A 25,837-nucleotide genomic window follows, 5' to 3' on the forward strand; every position below is an offset into this window, starting at 1 on the left:
GCAGTATTACTATTCAATTTTCATCTCAATAAGTCACGTAACGCTCCCTTTTCCTATTTTCCCCTGTCATATGAAATGCTGTGTTTTTCACAATGAATTTAATATGCATTTTCTTAAGTTTTATAAATAGGAATATAGATTTGTATCAATAGTTGAGTCTATGTGCTTGAATAAGTATAGATGCTAAGATTTATCCACTATTAAAAGACTAATTTTAAACCACATTGGAACACATCCGAAAAATCACTGAAAATTATTGGCAGTGCTAATTCTATTAAATAAGAACGAGTAAAGTTGCTTAGGTTGTGTTATTAAGCCTTTACATGTACAAGAAGAAAATATTTTGATGCATTTGAATAAGGGAAAAAAAACAATGCGTGTGTTAATGAATCAACTTTCGTTAAAACACGCTCCACAGCATTACCATGACTGGTAAAAATGTCTATTCCTGAGACAAAAGTCATACAACAAGCTAAGCAATTACGGCATGTCGAGGTATTTGAGCGTGCCGATACTGTTTTAAGTGACGCAAGTAATCAGGCATGTCATCCAGTTGTGAGTTATCTTTTCACAAATAACATCAAGGACAATCAGCTTCAACATTCAGCATGCATTGTTAATTACTTGATGAAATTAAAAATAATTTGCAGGATATAAGAACTATTCTGCCGCCTCTGGTTGCCAATGAACGAACAGATATTTAAAAGTTATTCCATGGGTAGCATCATATTAAAATCAGGACAATTATGTTTTATTTCTAATAAGGTCTTTTCCTCAGATGTCAAACATGATGAATTGGGATTTCAGACTGGAGGCGTTTCTTCAACCAAAGCCACAAGACCTTTTTTTACTTATTCACGACATATGCAACTTTTTAAAAGTTATTGGACCCTGATGTCTGGCACACCAACTGCAGCTCGCTCTCTTACGGGATTCGACACTTCTTCTCTAATCGAAATTAGCAAAAGAAGACAATTACAAGGGGTCGGAAAAAACCATGCATATAATGGTTTACTTTTATAAATTTTTACTTGGATGGAGAGTTGTCTCATTGGCACTCATACCACATTTTCTTATATCTATGTATAAAAATTTGTCAATCTAGCTGGTTTTTATTTTGACACATCTGTTGCAGTGAAAATCAATTCACCGCGGATCAAAATGACCCCAGAAGCTATGGTCAATCAGTACTTGGTGATCTTAATAAACTCATGAGTATTGTCGGCGCCATACTATTAGTTACATAGTGTGTTACTGACCTAATACGCTATATACGGGGTCAGTAAATTCCATATGGGGTGAGAGCGAGCTCGAACCCCATATAGAATTTACTGACCCCGTATATATCGTATTAGGTCACTAGCACACTATGTAACGAATTTATCTTACCGACTATTTATTTGTTGAATTTAGACTAGAGTTGTCTCATTTGCAATCATACCACATCTTCTTATTTTTATATTGAAGTGTTCAAGTGTACAATTTTAAGAACCTACTTCTATCGGTCTGCACAGAAAAACTAATTTCAACAATAACAATTTAATATCAACAACCCTTATAAACCAAAATTAAACAGAACTTTCAATACATTTGAATAATTAAATAGTTCTAAAGTCGTAACTCCACTACTAACGTGTATTGAAATAAGCCCCGCCTTGAGCTCCCTACTAACCTAATATGGAATATACACGGTCTCCACGCGGACGCTTTTAACCAATCATATTCCTAGAAATGTATAGGAGGTAAGATAAAATGACATCCACTTCTTTTGAAGTGTAATATCTCTGTGAATCGTTTTTGTTTGTAGTTCACACACATATATATATATATATGGCTTTCAAGTCTGCTATATGTTCCATTGTTTATAGATATAAGAAGGTGTGGTATGAGTGCCAATGAGACAACTCTCCATCCAGGTCATAATTTGTAAAAGTAAACCATATAGGTCAAAGAACGATCTTCAACACGGAGCCTTGGCTCAAACCGAACAGTAAGTTATGAAGGGCCCTAAAAATGACTAGTGTAAAACCATTCAAACGGGAAAACCATTGCAACGGTCTAATCTATTATAAAAAAAAACTAGAATCGAGAAACGTTTATGAACCACATCAACAAACGACAAAAAAGGGGGACACATCTTGCTATTGCTGTAGTACTGATTTATTTATTAACATAAAAACAAACTTCACATACTAAAGTGTCATGAACATGAAGACTAATTTTTATAGTTCTAACATCCTTTTAAGTTTTAATAATCAGCCAAGAATTTCATCATTTTTTTCATTACATCATTGACCGGGTGTTTACTTTACAGTTCTTATTTCTCCTCTGTTCTTTATGGCATTTTAACAAAACTTTACCAAAAATATTTTTATATGTGGCCATATATTATTGCATAGCTAAGTCTTAATTATGAATATTTTTTTGTCGATAATTTCAGTAGATAAAGATATTTTTTTCATTTTCTTACATGTTGCAAACGAGGGTATGTATCACTAATCTCTGGCAATCAAACATAAATATGACTAGCTTCATTCGTGGAGCATTCCTAGAGCATGCTTCCAATTTACTTTATTTGTCACCGTACTAATATAGCGGAAAGTGAAGTTAAATGATACTGTGAACTTCTGTTTATTTTTCCTAAGAAGTTCCCGTTTGAAGCCAGCCTCAAATGAATGAGGGAACAAGTCGATAAACAGAAGAGTACAGTTGGTTTCCATGGAAACGCCGATTGTTTGATGAAAAACACGTCATCAAAACGTTTCAAATTTGTTGTCAATCATGAGATAAGCATCTTGATAATGTCAGTTTTAAAGAATTTCTGTTTGAATCACAGTGATTTTTGACCCACAAAGTAGGATTTATCCCTCCTTAAGACAAGGTACTTGTATCTGCGTTTGATTATTCTTTCTTGTGAAACCAAGCAGGACCAACACTTTCAATTTGTCTTTCAGTTTGGAATGAGGAATACTATTGTAAAGTGTAAAAAAGTCAAATGGTTTAATGCTATTGCAAGATGAAAAATCTTATCTCACATGTACTCTAAACGATCTTTGGATATTTGAGTTTCCACATCGGATTCACACCACCACTAGAATATGTAGTTCCACAATAACTTCGATTGCTGATAAAATTGATGTTAACAATTTAGAAATCGCTTTCGTTGAGCACTTTGAAGACCCAGCAATATAACGTTGTTTGTTGGGACACTTGTGTAGTTTAGGTATCCAGTACAGCAAGGAAGATTCAGTTTATCATCTTTAGCTGAAATTTCACAGGAACCTAGAACAGTCCTTTGATAATCCTGGATTTCTTCTTTGGTAATTGCCGTTAGAATATATGTTGAATTTCCAAACGAATTGTCGATGACTAATTTATTTATCAAGTAGTTTATGTAATGTAATTTACACACACAAACGATGTCGTTTTGGGCTTTATCTGCGGGGACAACAACATATTTGTCCTGTTGGATCTTTGAAAAAGACTAATGTAGTATAGATATTCCTAGACCCACTCCGTTTCTCAATTCTGATTTGTATCAACGACTTCACAACTTAATCAATTCAGTAGGAGTACCTACGTCTTCTTTCTCGCCTTTAACCCATTGTCTGGCATACGTCTGAATCAATCAGTATAGTGAAGTTGGGTTTAAAATTGATTGATTAAGGCTAACGATAGTTCCGGCCTTGGATAAAATGAGAAGTGTTATTGACAATGTTAAGGTCTCCAGTAATAACGCGGCCAGCCGGATTATATACGAATGGGGAACTAGCATAGGTTCAATCAGGAGATTTAGACTTTTGACCCTGCAACACATGTTTGTAATTGAAAATGTAAGTTGCAATTGTTTGGTATAGGTTTGAGAAAAGATAGGTTAGAATGATATTTGAAATAAAGATGTATTTTCGAAGAACCTGATTTATGATGAAGGATATTGCCTAAGTTGATGGCATCGTCACTTTCTTTTTTGCAATGGAAAGTTAAAAAAAGGATCTTTTCTCCATTTCATCTTTTTCAATGCGATTGCTTCAAAATAATGCATAAGGGACGATGGAGAACTGTATAAAAATATATATGTATTAATTCTGTATTAAATGAACAAGATTAATTAAGATAATTTTGTAGAAGAGCTATATCTATTGATATCTAATTCATATTGTTATAAATTTTGAGGAAGAACTTAAAAAGATTCATACGTTTTTCGTATCAAATCTGGTACTAGTATTTATCAAAAGTTTTCTATGATTTTGCAGCATATTTACAATCTTATTGAGGCAATTGTAGCTACAATACATAACATAGCTCGCTTGGTTCCAGTTTCGCAGCTTGTTAGTGAGAGTAAGACGGCTGAGGTATTATAATGTATTAAAAGAAATAGATATTCAAAAATCTGGCATAATTCATCCAAGAATGGAACAATAAAACTGCCAATAGTGAGAAAACCGTGTTGAATTAAACAGCTAAGAATGATGAAAGTAATATACTTAAGAAAAACCAAGTTTAGTTGTGCTATCTTTTCTTCCATTATCTCTTCAGATTTCCTCTATAATGTGGCTTTTTTTCTACCAGTAAAACACCATAGTATACATACAGGCAACAGTAGTATACCGCTGTTCGAAAGTCATAAATCGATTGAGAGAAAATAAATTCGGGTTACATACTAAAACTGAGGTAAACACATCAACTATAAGAGGAAAACAACGAAACAACAGAAACACTGAAGTGCAACAAAAAACCAATACGACAATGCAACACACACATAAACGAACTATAAGATAACAACTGCCATTTTCCTGACATGGTACAGGACATTTTAAGAAAAAATGGTGGGTTGAACCTGGTTTTGCGGCTAGCCAATACAATATGAAAACAATCACAAAACAATCTTACATATTTTTAATGACTTTGACATACTGAAAAATAATCACTGCCATTAAGGTTGCAGTGATATAGATAAGTATTCCGTTTTAATATTATTATAGGAGAATCTTCTATATGAACTAAATTTTGAAGAAAAAGCATATTCACATGAAGAAAACAGATATTAAACGCGCTAACAATCACATGCTATTTTATGTAACGTTATGGTAAAATGGCTGATATGCCATTTGTTTTGGTAAAATAATTGTCCTTGAGTGCTTTGTTTTATTTCGGACTTTGGAATGAAACAATTAAGTTGCATCACAACACAACGACAAATGTGGCTGTTCGTACACCCAAACATTTATTCTGAATACAGACAAACCTGTGCAGTTGGAACAGTTTTGAGGCCGAACTTCTACTAGTTACATATGTATATAAGTTGAATGTATTTTGTATTTCACAGCGAGAAAATCTTTTTTGAATTTTGATAGGCATTTGTTTCCTGCGAAAGGTGTTTGAATAAACTGAGTTGGTCTAATTTTCTTTTTTGCCCCTCTTAGGTAACCATTGTATTATACTGTGGATTCATTATTATTCGTTGGATACCAATTGTCGTTGGTTTCGTTGGTACAGGTGAACCACGATTTCAAATGTTCAACATGTTCAACGAATTACAAACTATCTATATATAGATTGGCAAAACAACGAACTCAAATATCAACAAAAATGCAAGATTTTCTCACTCCCTGAAAACTGATACCCACGAAAATAAAGGTATCCACAGTATTGTACTTATTGATATTGACAATAAAAGGACAATAGACACGTATAAGTCATTAGAATACTCATCGGGTGTAATTGAGTGAACAGTATCAAATGTAAATCATGTTTTTATGAAAATAAGGAGATGTCGTATGAGTGCCAATGAGACAACTATACACCAAAGTGCAAATGAATATATGTAAGCAATTATAGACAACTTTACGGCTTTCAACAATGGGAGAAAACCCATACCATACAGTCGGCTATAAAAGGCCCCGACATGAAAAATATTAATCTATTCAATTGAAAAAAACTAACGGTCTAATTTATAATTATACAATTAACGATAAACAAATATTATAATCAACCAACAACAACAACTGAACTACAGGCTCCTCACTTTGGACAGACACATAAGAAATGGGGCGGGGTGAAACCTGATTTTGAACGCTCATCCCTTTGTCTAACCTGGGATAGTGGTGATACAGCAATTCGTAAGAACAAATTATAAAAATCAGATGAAAAAGGCTTATCAGATCGATTCAAACTAGAAAACCATCAAATAAACATAAGTAATCCTATCATCATCAGCAGTTATCAAAACAAATGTGCATTAAGATTTTATCTTTCTGAAAATAAAAATGCATTTAACTTCAATATATCTAATGGATGTGGTCTTTCAACTTATCCTGCTGTAAGTTTTTACTTTTCGAGTAAACACATCCATTTTTGTCAATTTGTCATGATGAATCTTAATTTCTTCTGTTTCGTTAAATATTTAGCTACGTTCAATTGGTTAACCTTTGTCAAAATTGAAAACAAAAATAATAATTATCAAACTGCTTTTTATTTGGGATGTTTAAATACGCAGCCTCTGTTGTAATTAGTTGAATATATCGTCATCAAATTTGAAATTTGAGTATTATACTAGCTCAAATAAGTCGGTGCTGTTAATTATGAATGTCTTTTGTACGCAGTCTTTGTTGTTTTATCTTAACTTTCGTCACTTGTGAAATTTTCGAAATGTAACAGTTCATATCGCACATTACTATTTTTGTTAGAAGCATATCTATGCAGTATCCTAACGTCAGTTTTTGAAATTTTAGAATTGTACAAGCGTTGCTGTGTTCGGTTTTAATTGTACAACTTTCAAGATTGTTATAGTTAAATCAGAATAGATTGGTATGATTCAATTTACATCTAATCATACTGACGAAGGATATCTGTTATCCGAAATATTCACATTTATTGTTTCCTTTTTTTAATATTGGTGCTGTTCTGTACACTTTTTTGGCGTTTATATTATTTATTTATTGTCTACATGTATCGTAACTCGTAACGATCCAGCGCCTTCGTTAGAAAGATCGTTGACTTAAATAAAGACGTTATATATAAACATAACTTTATGATAATGTTGACACCATTTGAAGCGTTTTAAAGAAAAATTATTTGAAATGGTTAATTCTATCTTTTTTTTGCGATATGTCAAGGCAATGGTACCTCTATTTAGTTGCAAGAAAGAAAAATTACGCATCGCAGCCACACTAGCAGCAGCTGAGACTTGTGATGACAGTGAAATCGATATGCTAGTTGATGCCGAAGGAGTTATTTCGTCTATACTCAAATATCTGAATGAGTCAACACAATGCTACAATTATTATTATACATTAACTGAACTGTTGGGTGGTATCGATAAGTTAGCCTGCGCTGATTCAAATAAGAAGAAGGTAAATTTTCTATTTAAAATATAAGATACCACGTTTGCATGTTGTGTCGACTATTCTATCATTTGTTTATGTGTTTCTCTGTGATGAGTGTTCTCCCGTAAATTTGTACTATATATCTGTCACGTAGTGTTGCCATTTTAGCGATATTTGTTAACATTGCCATATAAACGGGAGATTTGGCTAGCCATAACACCAGGTTGAACCCACCATTGTTTCTTAAAATGTCCTGTACCAAGTCAGATATTTTTCAATTGTTATCAAATAGTTTGTTTTTATGTATGTTGGCGTTTGTTTTTGTTGCATTTTAGTGTTCCTGTTGTTCCTTTGTTTTTCTCTAATTATAGATATGTTTCCCTCTGTTTTAGTTTGTAATCCGTATTTTTTTTTCTGTCAACTGATTTTTGACTTCTAAACAGCGGTATACTACTGTTGCCTTTAATTATCAATGAAAAGGAAAAATAAAAAAAAATACATTAAAACGATTGGAAAATATGTATTTTTAGAAAACAATGATAATTCTAAACTTTTAACATATAAACTCCAATAAGAATAATTAAATGCTTAGCAATTGTAATTTCGTGGTCAAAGAATTTTTGGTTTTGTACCTTCGAGAGCTATAACAGTCTTGGTCTGCAAATTCCATACCAAAATGCCTTGTCTACATTGCTTGTATCTTTGATATGAGACAAGCAATACTGAACTACCAAGGGATCATATATTTATTCTTTCGAGGAATCTCCGTGCACGCTCGGAGGATGCTCGGAGCTTTTTACGTAGGTTCTTCGCAGAAGTATATGTGGCAATAGTTATAATGATCCGTTAAGATGTTAATCAAATCTATAGCACTTCTATAGAAAGGAAAGTAAAGCATTTTAGAGGTAGCTCAATTTACACCTGATTTAACATCCGGTATATATATATTCAAATACATTTTGCATGTTGTTTTACAAAACTATGGAATAGAAAGTAAAATTCGTTAAAATATTTTCTTATAATTTTTAACAATCATTCTTTTTTAACATTGAAAAATTTCTCAAATAACAATCAGATTGTATAATTTAAATATAGTTTATACTATGACATGCAACATAAAAGTCATCAAGACACACAGAACAGTGAGGGGGCGATACTAAACAAGTTATTTTTTTTTCTTATATGTTTTTTTGTTTTTAAAAAGAATATTTAATAACTAAATAGTTATTTCAATGTCAATAGAAGCATGGACTAAATGTATTTTTTGAGAATTTTTACATCATTTTATTAAATAAAATTAGGTATTCATCAAATTGGAGATGAGTATAGAGATATAACATGTATAAGGTTACTTTATAAATAAGGACAACAATATTACCTTTATAAATTATTTTATACATCTTTAAAAAATGAGTACTTACAATTATTTAAAGAACATATGAAATTGTTTTAGATTACAAATTATAAATAACTTCAAGCCTTAATTATATCACAAGGTTCAATCTATTTAATTACGTCTATATTTAAGATTAGACAGGAAAATTATATTTTAATAGTCCCAAAGGACCAATATTTGACCCAGAAGCGAGGCAATTAGTGTTTCAGGAGGATTAGTTTTATATTCATGGGAATATGCTAAAGCTAGTAAAACCTGTATTAATGGACACCTATAATAATAATATTAACAAAAGTTACTTATACATGATATAAAAGTAACATATGAAATAACCTGGTTTTCAACATAACTTGTATAGGTAGGTAATTTTGAAAATAACTTGTTTAAGTAATGCCCCTAACTAAACAATTGTAATATGTTTTTTTTATAAGATAGCAAACCCAGTTCTTCTATAGAAATTATTAGTACTAATGGAAAAGTTGTAATTCTTATTGGAAGGCTGGTTTGAGGGGGTAATATCACCATTGTTTTTTCCCTATAACGTCTCTGTTTAATGGACTTTTTGAAAATTGTACAGAATTTCTAATGTTTTTTCTTTATTTCTTCTAACATGTTTTTGACAATCAATCAATCGATTAGAGGATGGAGTTTCGCTCTCAAAGTATTATAGTAACAACAACTTAATATTTATGTGATGAACTTTATTAAGCTGTTGTAATTTATCATCATTATTAAAAAAGTAAAACTAAAACTAAGATTCAATGACCATGATGATCTCAATTTCCAATGCTTATATATAAAATTCAAGTGCAGCACCTTCATCTTTTTAATATCTGATGAGGTCATGTGTAGATGTAAAAATTAAAATCAGAATATTTACCATTAACATCATCATTTCTGTACTTGAGGGTTTGTCAAAAATTTACAGACTCATTTTTTGTTTTAAACATATGTTTTTAAGCTATATTATCTGTCCCCTAATCAGTGGTGGATGACAGATTTATATCTCAACTTAACCATTTTATAATTTAGAAAATATATGAAATTTTCCCTCTATGCAAGACTGTGTCTAGCATTTTTAGTGTTGTTTAATATTCAGCGTATACAGCCAAGAAAAATATGATCACACAATTTCAAAAAGTAAATATTGATAAAAGTGTCTCTGTATTCTTTCATATAATACTGTTTAGAAATCTGTGTAGAAGCAAAAGGTTATTATCAAAGGTTTATATCACAGCATGATAATTATATAATCATAATAGTTTGCGGGAATAACCCATTTTAAAGTTTCAGTAGGGATAGTTATCTTAGAGCATCCTCTTTTATGTTCCATATGAAGTATGTTGTTAATATTAAGATGCTGTTTGCTGTTAAATAAAAAACATCTTCAACAATTATAATTGATTCCAATTAAAAAACAATTATCAGATCACATCAAAAGGATGTTGGGCTTATCATCTGCACCACTTAGGAAACACCATAATTCAAATTAAACATTGATCCCCAATGTGTTTAAAAGAAGACTCACAAAGAATGCTTATAAGAGCATACAATATACGAACGCAACATATAAAAATATACGAGTCAGGAATAGTGAAAATAGGCGATATTTGAACGAACAACCAGACATATATGATACCAAACAAGGACAAAAGTGTGCATACATGTATATAAAACAAATGTTCGGACAAATAGTAACGCGTGTCTACCAACAAATAACAAGACAATGGACAACCTTAAGCAGAATAACATCAATGTGTACTGACAAAGGACGAAAATGTATTACAGAACAAAAAAAGATATTTAGGTGTATCGACAAACAACAGAGAGGTGTACAGACATACTGCGATAATTATGTCCTGGAAACTAATTTCCACCTTCCGTTTGCAACAAACAACGAGAGCAGTGTACTGCTGCTGGCAAACATCAGAACTAGTGTGCTAAAAGGATCAAAATGTTAAGAAAAAGATGTTTTAAAATAAGGAGATAAGTGTAGTGAACAACAACAATGTATTTGTACCGACAATCAACATGTACAGGTAAAAACAACCAGTTTTAGCTTGTATAGCAGGTGTACATGGCTAGTACAATCTTTTTGTTTTACAAACTACACAACTATCCTGTCTATTAGCATTTTTACTACTCATCGTAAATGGTACAGCATGCATCCGGCATGTACTTTAATTTTTTGCATGATGACTTATTTATTAAGCCATGTTTGAGTTTGGATATTTCATTTTTTTTTCTTAACCTGTTTTCATAAGGTTAGATACTACGAGTTTCTCTGTTAGCTTGCATAGGATGCAAGTAAAAGAGACAGTAGTTTCTTCTTGTAGATTGGTCATACAAATGTGTGTTTTCCGTCTGTTGATGTTTGTTTAAGAGTCTTTGATTTATAGAACATGGAAGATACTGTTGAAACTAGTGCAGGATAACGTTCGTGCAGTATTCTAGAGGTTAGTTGGTCTGCTTGCTTTGTTATGATTGAGTTCTTTATTCAGATGATTTACGCCATTTACAATACTGATTATGGGTGTAGTTCTTCCTTTTGAAATTTGAAATTCTTATTTCTTGCATTTTTCTAATTTCATTGTCGTTAGTAGACATTGACACGGAATTGATAGTTTACTTGTTTTCCCTGTCAACTGTATCATTTTATGTAACTGCATTTTGTTTTCAAGTTTGTACTCTGGCTGTTTCTTTCCTTTATTCATTTTACAAAAGAGTAAACTATCGTTTAGTTTGATGTGTCGCCAGCTGTTACTATGTATGATACATTATTAAATTAGTATTTTTAACTAATTATTTCAGGTTTGTGTATACCGCTTTGATTTTACAATCGGGTCCTGTTATTATATAGTCGGTGTCTTTCTCTCATCATCCTTCTCAGAAATATTCAAGGCTAGCTTGGTAATGTTTGAAAAATTATTATCACAATCATTCCTCAAAGTTTATTCAAAAAGAGGTAGTCCACAAAAACTGACAAAATCAAAGTTAAACAATCAACGGAACAATTGAAAAAAACAACTGAAAAAAGCCGCCATATTACAGACTTGGTACAGGCATTTTCCGAATGAAACTGAAGGTTAAAACTTGTTTTATAACTAGCTAAACCACTCACTTGTATGACAGTTGTTGATAGTTATTTGACAGCATTGGGTGAGTAAATTAAACAGACATACTATGCTCTGCAAAAGATAACACGCATAATGGATTTTTAAATAATTTTAATACAAGTATTTTAAATAGAAATTTTACAATAACTATAAAAGATATTCGCGCAAAACGTGTTTGATTGAGAAGATGACAGGCAATGCCCTCGAGAGTGATGATTATATGTCAATTGATCAAAATTAGAGTTACGTCCGGTTCCGTTGAAGTTATTACCATGTAAGACCACCTCTCGTTACTAAGAATGCTACGCATCCCCTCGGCACGGATGCTATCAATGATCTTTTGTTGTTGAGTGGAATGGGTCGCCATTCCTGTTGCAAGATTTGTCGGAGCTAATCAAAGATCTGCGGTAGGGGTTTACGCTTGCGCACATGTTTGTCCCATATTTGTTCAATATGATTCAAGTCCGGTGATTTGGAAGCCCAAGGTATCAATCACATTGATGTTATTCTGCTTAAGGTAGTCCATTGTAAAGGGCGCTGTGTGATTACCAAGAACCTGTAACAATTCCGTCTTACGGTAATTAGAGATAGCCGCAAACACCATGACACTTCCTTCACCGAAGCTGTCCACTTCTCGTACACACGAGGATATAAAACGTTCATTCATGTGCCAGTAGACACGAGTTCGTCCATCACGTTTTTAAAGCATAAAACGAGAGTCATCACTGAACCAGATTCTACCCGGAATGTCCAGCTCTTCAATCTGTTGCACCATCGGACTATTTCCGTCTGTGTAAAGGCCTAAAAGCAGGTCTAAAAACGGTCTCCAGGATCTAAAGCCGTTGTTGTTGTTGTGGCAGTCGATTGCGGACTGTTTGTGAGCTGATTCCTCTCAATCCTGGTATTCAAACTGCAGTGAATATTGCGGCAACGCTTACGTAGATCAGATACCCTCATGTAGCGATCTTCACTTCACACGATATTTCGAATAGCAGGGTAAAATCTTGGCATGACAGTGTTTTAACGTCGTGATTAATTAAATCTGCAAACTTGGTCCTTATATGCTGAAAAGTATAACAGTTGAGATGACCACACAAATTTTCGGGAAAAACATTATCTAAATTTCGCGGTGAAAAAGGTCAAATTCCTTTTTTAGCAGGTCGTAAATTTCATGTGAAAGAGAGCTAAATCAAACGAACGGGCATTCAAATTTTAAAACTAACCCGCAAAAATTCGAAGATGCAACTGATCGTTACATTTTACCTTGTAAAATATATATTTTACTTTTTGAAGTATTCATCCGAGCTATGCGTTTCTTTTGTTTTGGAACATACAAAGTTTTGATATTTACAATAATTGGGATCCAGTAGCCAAAATTGTGTAAACATATTTGACAAACAACAGATAGGAGTACTAAGAAACGAATAACAATAGTAATCGAAAAAAGAAGACAATTTTAAACTATTTTAACTATAATTTAGTTGTATGACTCTTCGTTGAACTTTTCTAATTATACAAGTAATTGACGGGTCACCAGAACATAAATTAGAAGATATGGTACGTGTGCCATTGAGACAACTCTTCATCAAAGTCACCAGAATGCTCATATTGGAAGCAGGGACAGATGTCGAAGTATATCAATGTTGTTTTAAAAGTTGTTAAAGGTGGAAATATTCAAATACTTTAACAACAAAAAAGATTCATTAAAACAAATGTAGGAAACATGTGCTGATTCCCTCTCGTAAAAAGAAAGCAAACATTGTTTTATTCTAGAAATCTATTCAGGATACATTCTTTGGACACATATCTCTTCTAAATATTTTGATTGAAAATTTGAAAATTTGACGATGAAACAAATGAATGGCAAAACCGACAATGAACACAAAGCATGTTGTGAATTTAACACCTTAACAAATTTAAGACCAAGTCTGACATGTGTCGTTTACGGTGCTATCACCTTGAATACAATCATACCGAATGTAAAATTGTCAATGTTGAAGTCGCACGGATTAAGAAAAAGACTAGGAATTTAACTGTTAACATTATTATATCTCAGATGCAACAGTATTCGACTACTTGTCTCACTAATCTTTATACAAATAATGTAAAAATAAAAACGCTTTTACCAAATGGTTTAGAATTTTCTATAGAGTAGGAACTAGACTAAATATAATTATATTTATCGTACTATGTTGGAACCCTGGTTTGTCCTTAATGTTTTGATAATATATATTAAGTGACAATTTATACAAGAAATATTTCTTTTCGTATCTTTTGATAAGACATTTTCCAACAATTATAATGCAGTCATATATACGACTAATTAGATAACTAGTCGACAAATGAATTACGTCACAGAGTCAAGTGATGTTTTGTATAGCTATATACATGTCAAAGTGTCCTGACAAACAATGAGATATGCGTATTGACAACCAACAAAACAGGTATACTAACAAACTACAAGAAGACATATGAAATGACAAACAAAGAGACATGAGAATTAATAAACATCATAACAGGGCACTGACATCAAAACAATCTAATAACAAATAATAAGACATGTGTACTGATATATAACGAAGCAAGTACAGACAATCAACGAAACAGATGTACTGACAATGAGCAAGACAGGTGTACTACAAAGCAGCGATACATGCAAACTGACAAATGTACTAAAACAACGACACATGTACTGACACACAACGAGACAGGCAAACTGACAACTAATGAAACAGATGTACCGACAACAACACCAGATGAGCAGACAAGGCAGACAATCAACCTGATTAATGAAAAAAATAAACAAACATGAAGACAGTTGTACTGAAAAACAACAGACAAAATTTATAAATAATTAAAAGATAGGTAAATAAATAAGTAAGGCGACAAGTGTACTGATAACCAAATATACCGATGTTCTGAAAACAACGCAGTTTGTGTACTGACAAGCAATCATACAACATGTTTATTTAAAACAATAGTACAGATGTTCTGACAAAAAATTTGCAATAGCGTCCACAAGGAAATAATTCATATAGATTATGTTATTACCTACACAACAATCATTCAATGATAATCTATATCAACAGTAACTTTACAAAGGAATATGAAATGCTTAACATGCGTAAAGAGGTAAAATATTCTAGTTAGATGAAATGTTTGATGAATGTATTAAACTTTTTTTCAGATATTAGAAGCTGGTGCTTTACCATTATTCGAGGCCATTTTAAACCTCGATAAACCAGAAGTACAAGCCTTGACAGCAAGAGTTTTGTGGACTATGACTTTTGATGATGACGTTGCTACACATGTAAAATCATCAAAAACTTTGTTAGCCAGATTAGAGATGTTATCGAAATCTTCAGACAAAGCAGTAAAAAATAACGTCACGGGACTTTTATACAATATTGAGCGAATATCAAAGAAAGAAAAGAAAGGTATTACACTCATTGATTGTATGTTCTATTCCCAAAGTAGTTAACAAAATGGATAACTTTTTTTGAAAAATGAACAGGTGTCGTATGATTACACAAACTAAGGAAATTCGTATCGTCTAAGGTTATAATGTAATGCAGTAAGGATATTGTATGCCTTAAAGAATAATCAAATAGCAATTAACTCGAAGGGATAATAATATGAACAATTATTGCATGTACTAAGCGAACAATGGTCAACATTAACTAAACCAATACCGTATCCAAAACGCTCTATTTATAATTTTTCTATTTTTTTTAACCAGTTACATTGATCATTGATTTTTGTTAAAAGAGATAAAGATATATAAAGAACGAGTGATACTGGTAGTTTTGAGTCTCGTATACTAGAAGCATGTATGCATTAAAAGATCAAAACAGTCAAGTCTTTTTGAAATAAAGTTTTCCGGTAAGCATAATAAGAGTTTACTACAAATACAATATAATTTTTGTCCTGGTACGTCGTTGGTGCCTTTTATAGCAGATCAATATATAAGTCTTTACAATCATAAAATAACAAGTTCGTGTTTGTTATTCAGATAAATACATTAGGAAAAAAAAAAAAGATTTTGATTCGTGAATAAATGTTTCTGGAATTTTCGATACAAATATACGAAAAGAATGATTTTAAAAATGTATAAAAAACAAGACATGATAAAATTTCTAAACAGTTTACACTAACTGTATATCATGTTTACGTAAAAATATCCGGTTATAGGAATTACAAAACGTAAAACATAACTCCAGAAAACGAAAATAAGGTCCTAATAATTTAGAGCACAAAAGGAGAAAACTGCATTTACTGAAATGTAATAAAAAAGATATATCATGCTATTACCAAAAATTTGTTTAACTTTAAATCTCTATCCATATCTTTTGTTGCATCTCGATATCTTACTTTCACTCTAGATGCCTTTATATGTGTTAGAATAGTTTCCATTTTCCTTAAGGACGACTTAACATGTTATAAACTAAATTATCCATGTTATATCTATTGATCAATCAAGTCGATGGATGTCATTCAACCTGCACTGCTCAGGTGACCATTTTTGACCTTAAAGACACAGAAGTTCGGATCAATGAGTCACTCCAACCGTGAAGATTAAATTGTATATAACGATTTGATTGGTTCCTAACTATTTAAACACATGACGTCATCAATTTACATGAACGTTTAGAAATATTCGGATGATATCCAATTAACGACAATTAAGTGGTAAAAGTTTGGTAACTTTTAAATGATAACTTTTTTAATAGTTAGGCTTTCTACTATATTGTTACAGTGTTTAGTGAATTGTGTTTTAATGGCAGATATTTGTTTTCTTTTAAATGTTTAAGTCGGCAAGATAAAAAAAACAATACAACATCAGCTCTCAGTGAGCTTTTCAATAGACATACACGATTTAAACGCTGGCGTATTGTTAAGACATTTATCTTCTGTTGAACACTATATATTACCCTCTAGATGTGCTCAGGTGGTTGTTGCCGTTTGATTGCAGTCTTATTGGCGTGTAACCCACATTTACTACAGTTGTTTTTAAATCTGTGTTTGACAGATGTTATTAAATTTACAGTGCAAAGTAAACAAATCAAGAAACGTTCTAGATTTCAATCTTTAACTCCCCCTATAATTTTTCATATATTCTAAAAACATGTCCGATCTAAACAAAGTAGGATTGATCTCCCACTAATTAGTTTTTTTTTTTTCTGTTTTGACATATACTTATAATATAAACCTTATGAAATTCCACCCCAAAATAGGCACTAAAAGGAATTAAAGTTTAAGAAGTTGTAATATATTTCATTGAGAATAAAACTAATCCAAATCAGGTTTCAGCTAAATTGATATCTACAGAAATTACAAAACAAAAATATCTTATTTGACTTTGAAGCACTGATTTAAGATTAAGATTGTACACGCTAAAACAAATTTTAAGAATGAGAAACACTTTTTTTCATAATTGGAAACACAAAGCGTATACAAATTTGTAAATTGATCAGACATACTGTAATTAGATATATAAAGATGGATGGGGTATGCGTGTCAATGAGACAACTCCCCATAAAGTAAAAATTAGTAAAAAGTAAACCGTTATTAGTCAAAGTACGGCCTTCAACATGGAGCATTGGTTCACCGAACAAGAAGCATTAAAGGGCTCCAGAAATGACTATTGTCAAACCAATCAAACAGAAAAACCATTAGTTTAATCTATATTATGAAATGAGAAATGAGAAACACTTATGAACCTCATCAACAAACCACAACCACTAAACAACAGGCTGCTGACGTAGGACAGGTGCACACAAATGCATCGGGCTTAAACGTTTCAACAGGCGCAAACATTCACCCTTACCTGAAGTTAAGGTATAACATTACAATATAAATAGACACACTGCAAAATATCAATTGCAATGGCTAAACTCAATCAAAAACACATATTAACAAAAACAAAAACGAATAAATTTAATCTTTGACACAAGATTATTACAATTTTTTTTTAAAAAGGGAGGGATGTTTAAAACAATATAGAAAGACGACTATAATCTTGGACAAAATAGCGTTAAGTAAAATAACGTACATCGGTACATATAACAATTTTGTTGTTAGGAGACATGGAGTACGGAAAATTTATTTTACAAAGTAAATACATTTATTGTTCATAGTACATGTAGTATGAGAAAAGAATTGAAAATTTATCATGATACTAAATATCAAAGGTGGTACATATTAAAAATTGCGAGACATGGTACAACACAAAGTAAGTAAACATTGAATAACAAAAATGCAGTACAAATTAGGGAAATTAGTCAACTGATCAAATTTATAGCCTAGTTCATGGCGGGTTCAAAAGAAGGCGAGGAGGGAGTACGTACACCTTTGATTGGAATAAAAAATTATGTTTAGTCCTAAAATCTTCAAACTTTTTCTTATGGAATAACGCCCCTATGCCTTTGAAAAATTCTAGATCAGCACAAAAAGATAAGATAATATTTGACCTGTGCAGTATACCCCAGATAGTTAATGCATACCTTAGCTGTGTATTAACCAGTTTAAAGCACATTTTGAACAAACAGATTTTGCATATGTCATGTGTTAACAATAAATGAAAAATAGAAAAAAAAACGTATCTAAGTAATAATCCACAATGCATTCCTCCATAAAAACGGTACCTTACGCTACAAATTAAATGTTTTGGGATATAATTCTCCATATTTTGTAAAAAGTAATCCCGAAATTAAAATATGCTCCACCGCAGCAGAAGTGATCAGTATCCTGGAGTTTCTTATTTGCAACACATTTATTGCATTTTCCAGCAGGTTGTCTGCATTCCTATGATCGACCTTTTCTTAATTTAAAATGAGTCGGAGTTTCCATCAGATATTTGTAAAAACAAGACGACCAAAGAAGCTAAATTGTTTAATTTCACATACATATATATATATTGATGATGTTCATTCCATTAACTGTCAAAACCTTTCTAACTGGGTCCCATTTATACATTCTACTGAACTAGAGGTTAAAGAGTAATTTATATCGAATTTTTAACATTGGAAATTCCTTGTACAGTTAAGTCCTAAAGTGCGAATCGGACAAAAATTGTTTTTACAGTGTTATTTCTATTATCTTTACCCTTGCAGTAGGATATCCAGTGAACAAAAACAAAAGAAAGTTCACTCGTCTTATGATAGAATCAATAAAGTCAACAATAAAACAATGACGGTGGCGATACTGATCAAAAGATATTTCTAAATAATAATTGTTCATTTAAAAAAAATGTTTGTTTAACTGTGTTATTAGATATACACATGCAAATACACGATGTTTTATGTTCTGTATTTATCGAGATAAATTGCATTAGAAGCTTGTGAAACTGAAATACCAATCTTTGCTGCATACTGAAAAAAAACCTGGAAAAAATCATGTACATACAAAATCTAAAGATCTTTGCGGTAACTAATTTTCAGAGTGTTCCACAAAATCTTTAACATGCATGTTTAACCTGTAACAATTTCCCAAAGTAAGCTTATTTTTTCACATCTAAGTTATCGAGCAAATCGGTCTGCTCCTTTAACATGTACGTTCAATAGAGAAATATTGTCTTTTCGTGGATAACAAAAATCTGTCTGTGCAGGTGAAGATATTAAAGATAACTATTTTTTAAAGTAGGTATCTTTTTACTTTTTTATAAACGATTTAAAAAAAAGGTCGTCTCGATTTTTGTACATGTATTTGCGTTGTTTTTTTTTTTTATCTTTTCGCATTAAATGTTTACATCGAGATAAAGTCCGTTTGAATTTGCTAAGTAATTTGATTTAAAAAATGTCAATCTTTTCTGCATATCAATCGATTTCACGGGATATTTTTCCATGACTTTCTCTAATCTAGCTGTATTTAAATGTTTTCAGCCATGTATCACTTTTACTTGTGATCCAATGGATTGATCCGTCTTCGTAGAGTTTTCACATGTATAGACATACATATCAACATAATTATTTCTGTGACTGTATCTTACGATCCTTTTCGATAGATTTTTAGATATTTTGCAATCAATTCCATATAAATGCCTAATATGTACTGTAGTGTTTTACAACTCTAGATTCTACCAACATGAAGGGTAAAACTAGGCCACCGAAAGCTGGATTATACCTCAGTCTAGGTGACCGAGTGGTCTAGAGGGTTGGACACAGTGCAGGCAGTGTTGTGTTGATATCCCAATAAGATGAGTTCGAATCCCTGCAGGGAAGAACAAAAAATAAGATGTTTGCTAGGATGAATAAATTCTTTAAAACTGTAAGAGTCCTGTAGGGAAGCCTAAATTACAGGAAACAAGTGATGATAGGAAAATGAGTGATGGTAGGATAAATGAATCGCTCATTCTATGTTTTTTTTTTCATCAATATATATATACGGATGATTAGCATGTTCCAGAAAGGTATAGAGCCAATTGAAAAAAAATTGAAGTTGGTACTCCAGGAATTTATTCGCATAGCAATTTTTAAACCAGTATTACATCAAGATTCTATATCCTGTTGTTCTCTTTGCTTGCTACTTAAGGAGAGAAATGATAACATTGAATTGAAGTTTTGTTTTTATTTAAACATATTTCTATTTTGCTTATTTACTAGAACGTGTTCCCGTGTATCCATGATTGATAGCGTCCTTGCTAAAATGGGACAAACATTGAGAACACCTAGTTTTTAGTGTTTACAGGGGAGGTACTATTTTGTCACTAGATTTCCCACTGCTTGTATTCATATTAACTTAATTTTTACTTTAACGAGTAAGTGTATATACTATATTTGGTATGTTCTATCAACGACAAAATTGCTCTCGCCAAATTTAAAAACTACAACATCTATTTTCTTGGCAGTCCTATCTAAATATTTTGTATGTCAGTTGTATCGTATGTCTGTGCATGTGGAGTATGTTTATACAATTTTGCCTGCTTGATCCAAATGATTGTCACATTAACTCGAATGTCTTTTTCTACGGAAAATGCAAGTACCAAGTTAGGAACACAAATGTGTATCATTTTTACTTTGAACTCCGTGTGTAGTATTTGCTCGACTTTAGGTTTCCAAATGCAATTCCACTGCAAATCTATATGCTTTACAGTTATCGATAATATGGACACTGAAATGTAACAGGGTATCACTTAATTCTATCTATATAAAAAAAAATATTTCCTAGAATGTGCATGCGTTAGTTTGTTCTTATGTTGTGTTGTTGCACCACTGTTCAAGGCTTTGGAAAGGAATGTGCATCCGCATACATGTGCAACCCTACAGCTTTCTAATTGTGCAGGTTCCCGATAGGGAGCCTGTAAATTGAGCGGTTGTCGTTTGTTCCTTTGTGTGTTTGTTGTAGCATTTTTGTTCTTCATTTATTGTTTTATTAATGAAAGAGACCGTCCTTTTTCTCGTTTGAATTGTTTCACATTTATTATTTCTCTCGCAATTGAAAGCTTGATATGTGCTTTTTTTATTGTTGTTGAAGGTAGGACGTTTGACATACATGTGCTTACTTCTACATAGTTGCTCTTGGGTTTAAGAGTTGTCTCATTGGTAGTGCATCATATCATTCTAATGACATGAACATGGTTTATTTCTGTTACAGATATTACAAATAAACCAACACAACAAAAAGGCAAGCACTTATTTATAAGCTATTCGTGGCATGAAAAAGAGATTGTTCTAAAACTGAAAGGCCTATTACAGGTATACTTCTATTCAATCACTCAAAACAGTTATTAATTGAATATGTTTTACTTAATATGTACTATGTATACACATCAACGTAAGCTTATATGTATTTATTACTTGCGAAAATACGTAGATATAGTGTAACTTATACCAAGATCATGTACCATGATCCGAAGTTAAGCTTCAATCGTAATTAAAAAGACATGTTTTGTCGAAATTACAAGTCCAGTAACTTTGATACCGTTCACGTCAATGTAATTACTACTACTTGGTCGATACCGCTGCTTGTAGACTCTTCACTCCGAGTTTATCGTCATTCCTTTTGTTCTACCAAGGAATAAAAAATATTGTTTTTATTGATATCAACTGTTTTAAATTTGACATCTCTTACATAAAGAGATGTATCTCCTTCTGGCACGGCTCTGTCATTTTTCTGGGTTTGGTCATAGCTTTTTCCTGCTATGTTTTATCGGCTCTTCTACGTTTTTATGAGGGATTGGCGCTTTATTTATTGTGACCGTGAGTATCACCGAAGATACCTTGGATTTTGAAATGCACATCTGCTTCAGTACATTTGGTACCGTGAATGTGATAACATTTTAAAAGAATTAGACATATTTTTCTCCTTGCAAAATTTGAGTGATAACCTATAAAAGTATGAACGTGAGCTTTTTTTTTTTTAACTTTTCATGGTAAAGAACTGTTTCAGTCAGTATTTTAACCGACTCGAAATGAAGATCACGTGTACAAGACATTTGCAGTTTCTGTTTAAATTATTTGGTTTCAGAAACACTCGTGATAAATTATAAGTGTCTAATGTGACTATATGACAGTAGCAATCCTATCTGATTTTTACATTATCACGAACCCGCATCCATTAAAACTGAATTCAAGTAAATATTCAATATGTTTGCCTTCTAAACAATCATATACCGTTTACAAGACCTAAATTCATAATCTTATTTTGACTATTTGAGAAATATGTGCAATTTGTTAAGCAATCGAATATTATCTTTGCTGACTAAAAGGCAACTAGAGAGTTTTTTTCTAAGGTGAGTTGATGTTTCATTTCCAGGAATAATTATAGTTAAATGTTATCTGAATGGTCTTGTTCTAGGAAAAGGGGATACAAATATGGATAGATACAGAAAAAATGAGAGGGTCAACTTTAGAAGCCATGGCACATGCTGTAGAGAATGCCGCACTTGTACTTATTTGTATGTCAGAGAGTTATAAACGAAGCCCCAATTGTCGCTTAGGTAGGTGCATTAACCATTCCAAAGTGTAATGAGCATCGGACAGTTATGAACATATTCTGAAATGTCGATTATAGGAAGGTGTATAAATAATTTGATATGTAATCTATCTTAGATAGTTATAAACATATCGTAATCTATGTATTACTGATAAATTATTAAGGCAGGGATTTCGTTACCACAAATTACTTTAAATCTTTACTAAATTCTTTCATAGACATGCAAAACAATTCCTAATTCTAAAAGGTAACCAAGTCAATTCTTTAATTAGATCATTGAATATTTTTTTTTATTAGTTTAGATATTAATTATGTTATCAGTAGATTAAATTCAAACTATATATTATTTTCTGTCGATACATATATCTTGGCATTGCACAATTTTATGTTTTCTCTGACTGTTAATGACGTCTTTACACTAAATACGTTGGATTTTGGATGTGTACTGATTGATAATTTAGTCTTAGATGCATGATTTTTTTTATTAGTTGCTATTGACTTAGAAATAGATGTCAGTAACCGCAAGTACTCTCAGATTTGTAAATCAGGTCTTTTTGTTGAATGGATGTAAAAGTACTTTGTCACGTCCACTCTGTGATTTTATTAGATGTATTTCTATTTTTTTTTATCTGATGAGTAAAGCCTTTTTCAACTGAATTCTATAGTTAGTTTTGTTACATTGTGCTGTTACACCACTGCCCCAGGTTATGGCTGGGTTTGTGCCTTTAAACCTAGTTAACACCGCCACATATTTAAGAATCCAGTCCCTAGTCAGGAGCCTGTAATTCAGACGTTGTCGTTTGTTGCTGTGTTACATATTGTTTTTCGTTCATCGTTTTGTGCATAAATTAGACCGTTAGCTTTCTCGTTTGAATTATTGTATATTTTGTCATTTCGGGGCCTTTTGTAGCTGAATATGCATTTGCTCATTGTTGAAGGACGCACGGTAACCTATTGTTGATAAGTCTTCTGTCATGTGGTCATGTGAAGAGTTTTCCCATTGGTAACCATACTACATCCTCTTATTTTCATAGTTTAAGCTGTTTTGATAAGTGAAGTTTATAAATCACTGCAAAGGTATATTTAAGCTAAATAGATATACAAATAGCTCTTACTTTCGCTAAGGTATGTAAAAAGCACATAACAAAATGTAATCAAGACCAGATATTCATGCACATAGTCCTTACTGTCTCTTAGGTACGTATGTAGTCAATTCTAAAGGTTACTCAACGTCATAAAGATATAGATGTAGTCGCTCCTGTCGCGTAAGTAATTACATAGTTCATTTCGTAATTAACGTTGTAGAGATATATACATTGTTCTAACTGTCGATAAGGTAAGTATATAGCACATTCAGAAGAAAAGACAGCAATATATACATATGTACCATAGTTTGTTAGATTTTCCATTGAAAAGGTGTGGGGTATCTACACATGCACCACATTTCCATGTCAGCCCTCTGATTGGTTTGACAGATGCTTGAAAATGGTCATGTGGTGTATGCTAGATACCTCACACTTTTAGCCAGAAACTACAACGTAACACATTTCTTTCCCGGAATATTTTTCAAAAACTAAAGTGTTGGGTAGTTTTCACATTGGTGAATACCCAAACCCTATCCTTAAGCTTTCTTTTTCATATAATAAGTATAACAATGAATTTTAATAACTGTATTTTTTTTTAAATGTGAGACTGAACGCCACATATATAAATCCTCTGATCCTACCAGAAAAGATGCACATAATTCCATAATGCAAACAAATTCTCTATACAAAAAAGGTGTAAATAATTTCATTACTCAAACATTCTTTTGAATAAAAGACGCCAAACTATTCAACAAAATCCACAAATACGGAATTAATCACACATATTCATTGTTATATTATTTTCCATTATTAGAATTGAACATGCATCTAGTCAACAAACTTCCAAAGCCTCCTCCAGCATTATTTGATGGTTCACGATTTTCCGTTTTCGTAATATTAGATAATTTGTAAACGCCTTCTGACTGTTCACCAAACTTTACATGTACGTCCGTAATCTAGAGGTTTTCTGTAGCAGGCTGTCCCATTCAGATAAAGTACAGTATTCAAATACTCATTACTGTTCTTAAATCTTGAAAAGTACAGGGTTTTGAAGGAAGTGTTTTCCGATTTTGGCACTTTAGTTTCCCTGATTTGACCTGAACAAATGAATTATTGCCATTCAGTGACATAAAAATCATACATAGAAAAAACTGATTATTGAAATATAAAACAATTTTATTTAGCCTTGATTGGGTAAAATGTAATAAGCATACACACGACACAGTATACCCGTGTTTACCTTTTTGTTTTCCATAAAAGAAGCACCTGTTGTAGCACGGACCTCGAAGAAGACACCTGAATTTTCTGAAAACTGTCAGTCAAGTGTTGATGACCCAAATACACAAAAGAAAAAATGGAAATACACAATAAAAGCACAAATACTACAAAATTGTAAGAAAAATAAAACTTACCATAGTACGTTTTGTTGGCTCTGCCCTTTATTAAAGTATAGCTTCCCGTCTGATCATTTCTAAGTTCAATCTGGTCCACGGACAGATTCCGATGCTCCACATCTGAGCCCGAAAATTTACTGTTGCAGAAAAAGTTTAAAAAGTCAATGTCAATGACCTATTTTTACAGCCACTTCAGACGACTTAAACCCTCAGATTGATAATGCAGCGGGAAAGGAACTTTTCAGCACGTGCTATCAGTTGTGAACTTTGACACATGTCATTTACCAAATAGAAAAGTGATTGGCTATGTGTAGATACACCATAGGATGGACTTTATTTCACATAAAAGCAAAGCTTTTTCGTGGAATTTAGTCCCTCCTATGGTGTATCTACATATACCCAACACTTTTTAATTTGGTAACTATAACATAGTAGTAACTGTCAACTAGGTACGTACATTGCTCATTCCAAAGTGTAATCAACGTTGGATAGATGTACACATAGTCATCACTGTCGCTAAATTAGTTACATTGCACACAGCGAAGTTCAATCTAGCTATACTTCTGATTTATATACATATAGACTTTAC

The 25,837-nt window shown here is 32.2% G+C and overlaps 1 protein-coding gene across 1 annotated transcript in view; it reads left to right on the forward strand.

Moving 5' to 3' along the window:
• Positions 1-4,295: 4,295 nt before the first annotated feature.
• The window catches only part of LOC127721834 (uncharacterized), a 32,206-nt gene continuing 10,664 nt past the window's right edge, over positions 4,296-25,837 (forward strand). Inside the window, exons 1-5 of the mRNA XM_052228643.1 lie at positions 4,296-4,352; positions 7,116-7,352; positions 15,025-15,274; positions 21,429-21,529; positions 22,632-22,773. Coding sequence (XP_052084603.1) covers positions 7,119-7,352; positions 15,025-15,274; positions 21,429-21,529; positions 22,632-22,773 — 727 coding nt within the window. The 5' untranslated portion in view covers positions 4,296-4,352; positions 7,116-7,118. The remainder of the gene's footprint in view (positions 4,353-7,115; positions 7,353-15,024; positions 15,275-21,428; positions 21,530-22,631; positions 22,774-25,837) is intronic.

Source organism: Mytilus californianus, unplaced genomic scaffold, assembly GCF_021869535.1.
Source record: "Mytilus californianus isolate M0D057914Y unplaced genomic scaffold, xbMytCali1.0.p SCAF_12, whole genome shotgun sequence".
Taxonomy (NCBI): Eukaryota; Metazoa; Mollusca; class Bivalvia; order Mytilida; family Mytilidae; genus Mytilus; species Mytilus californianus.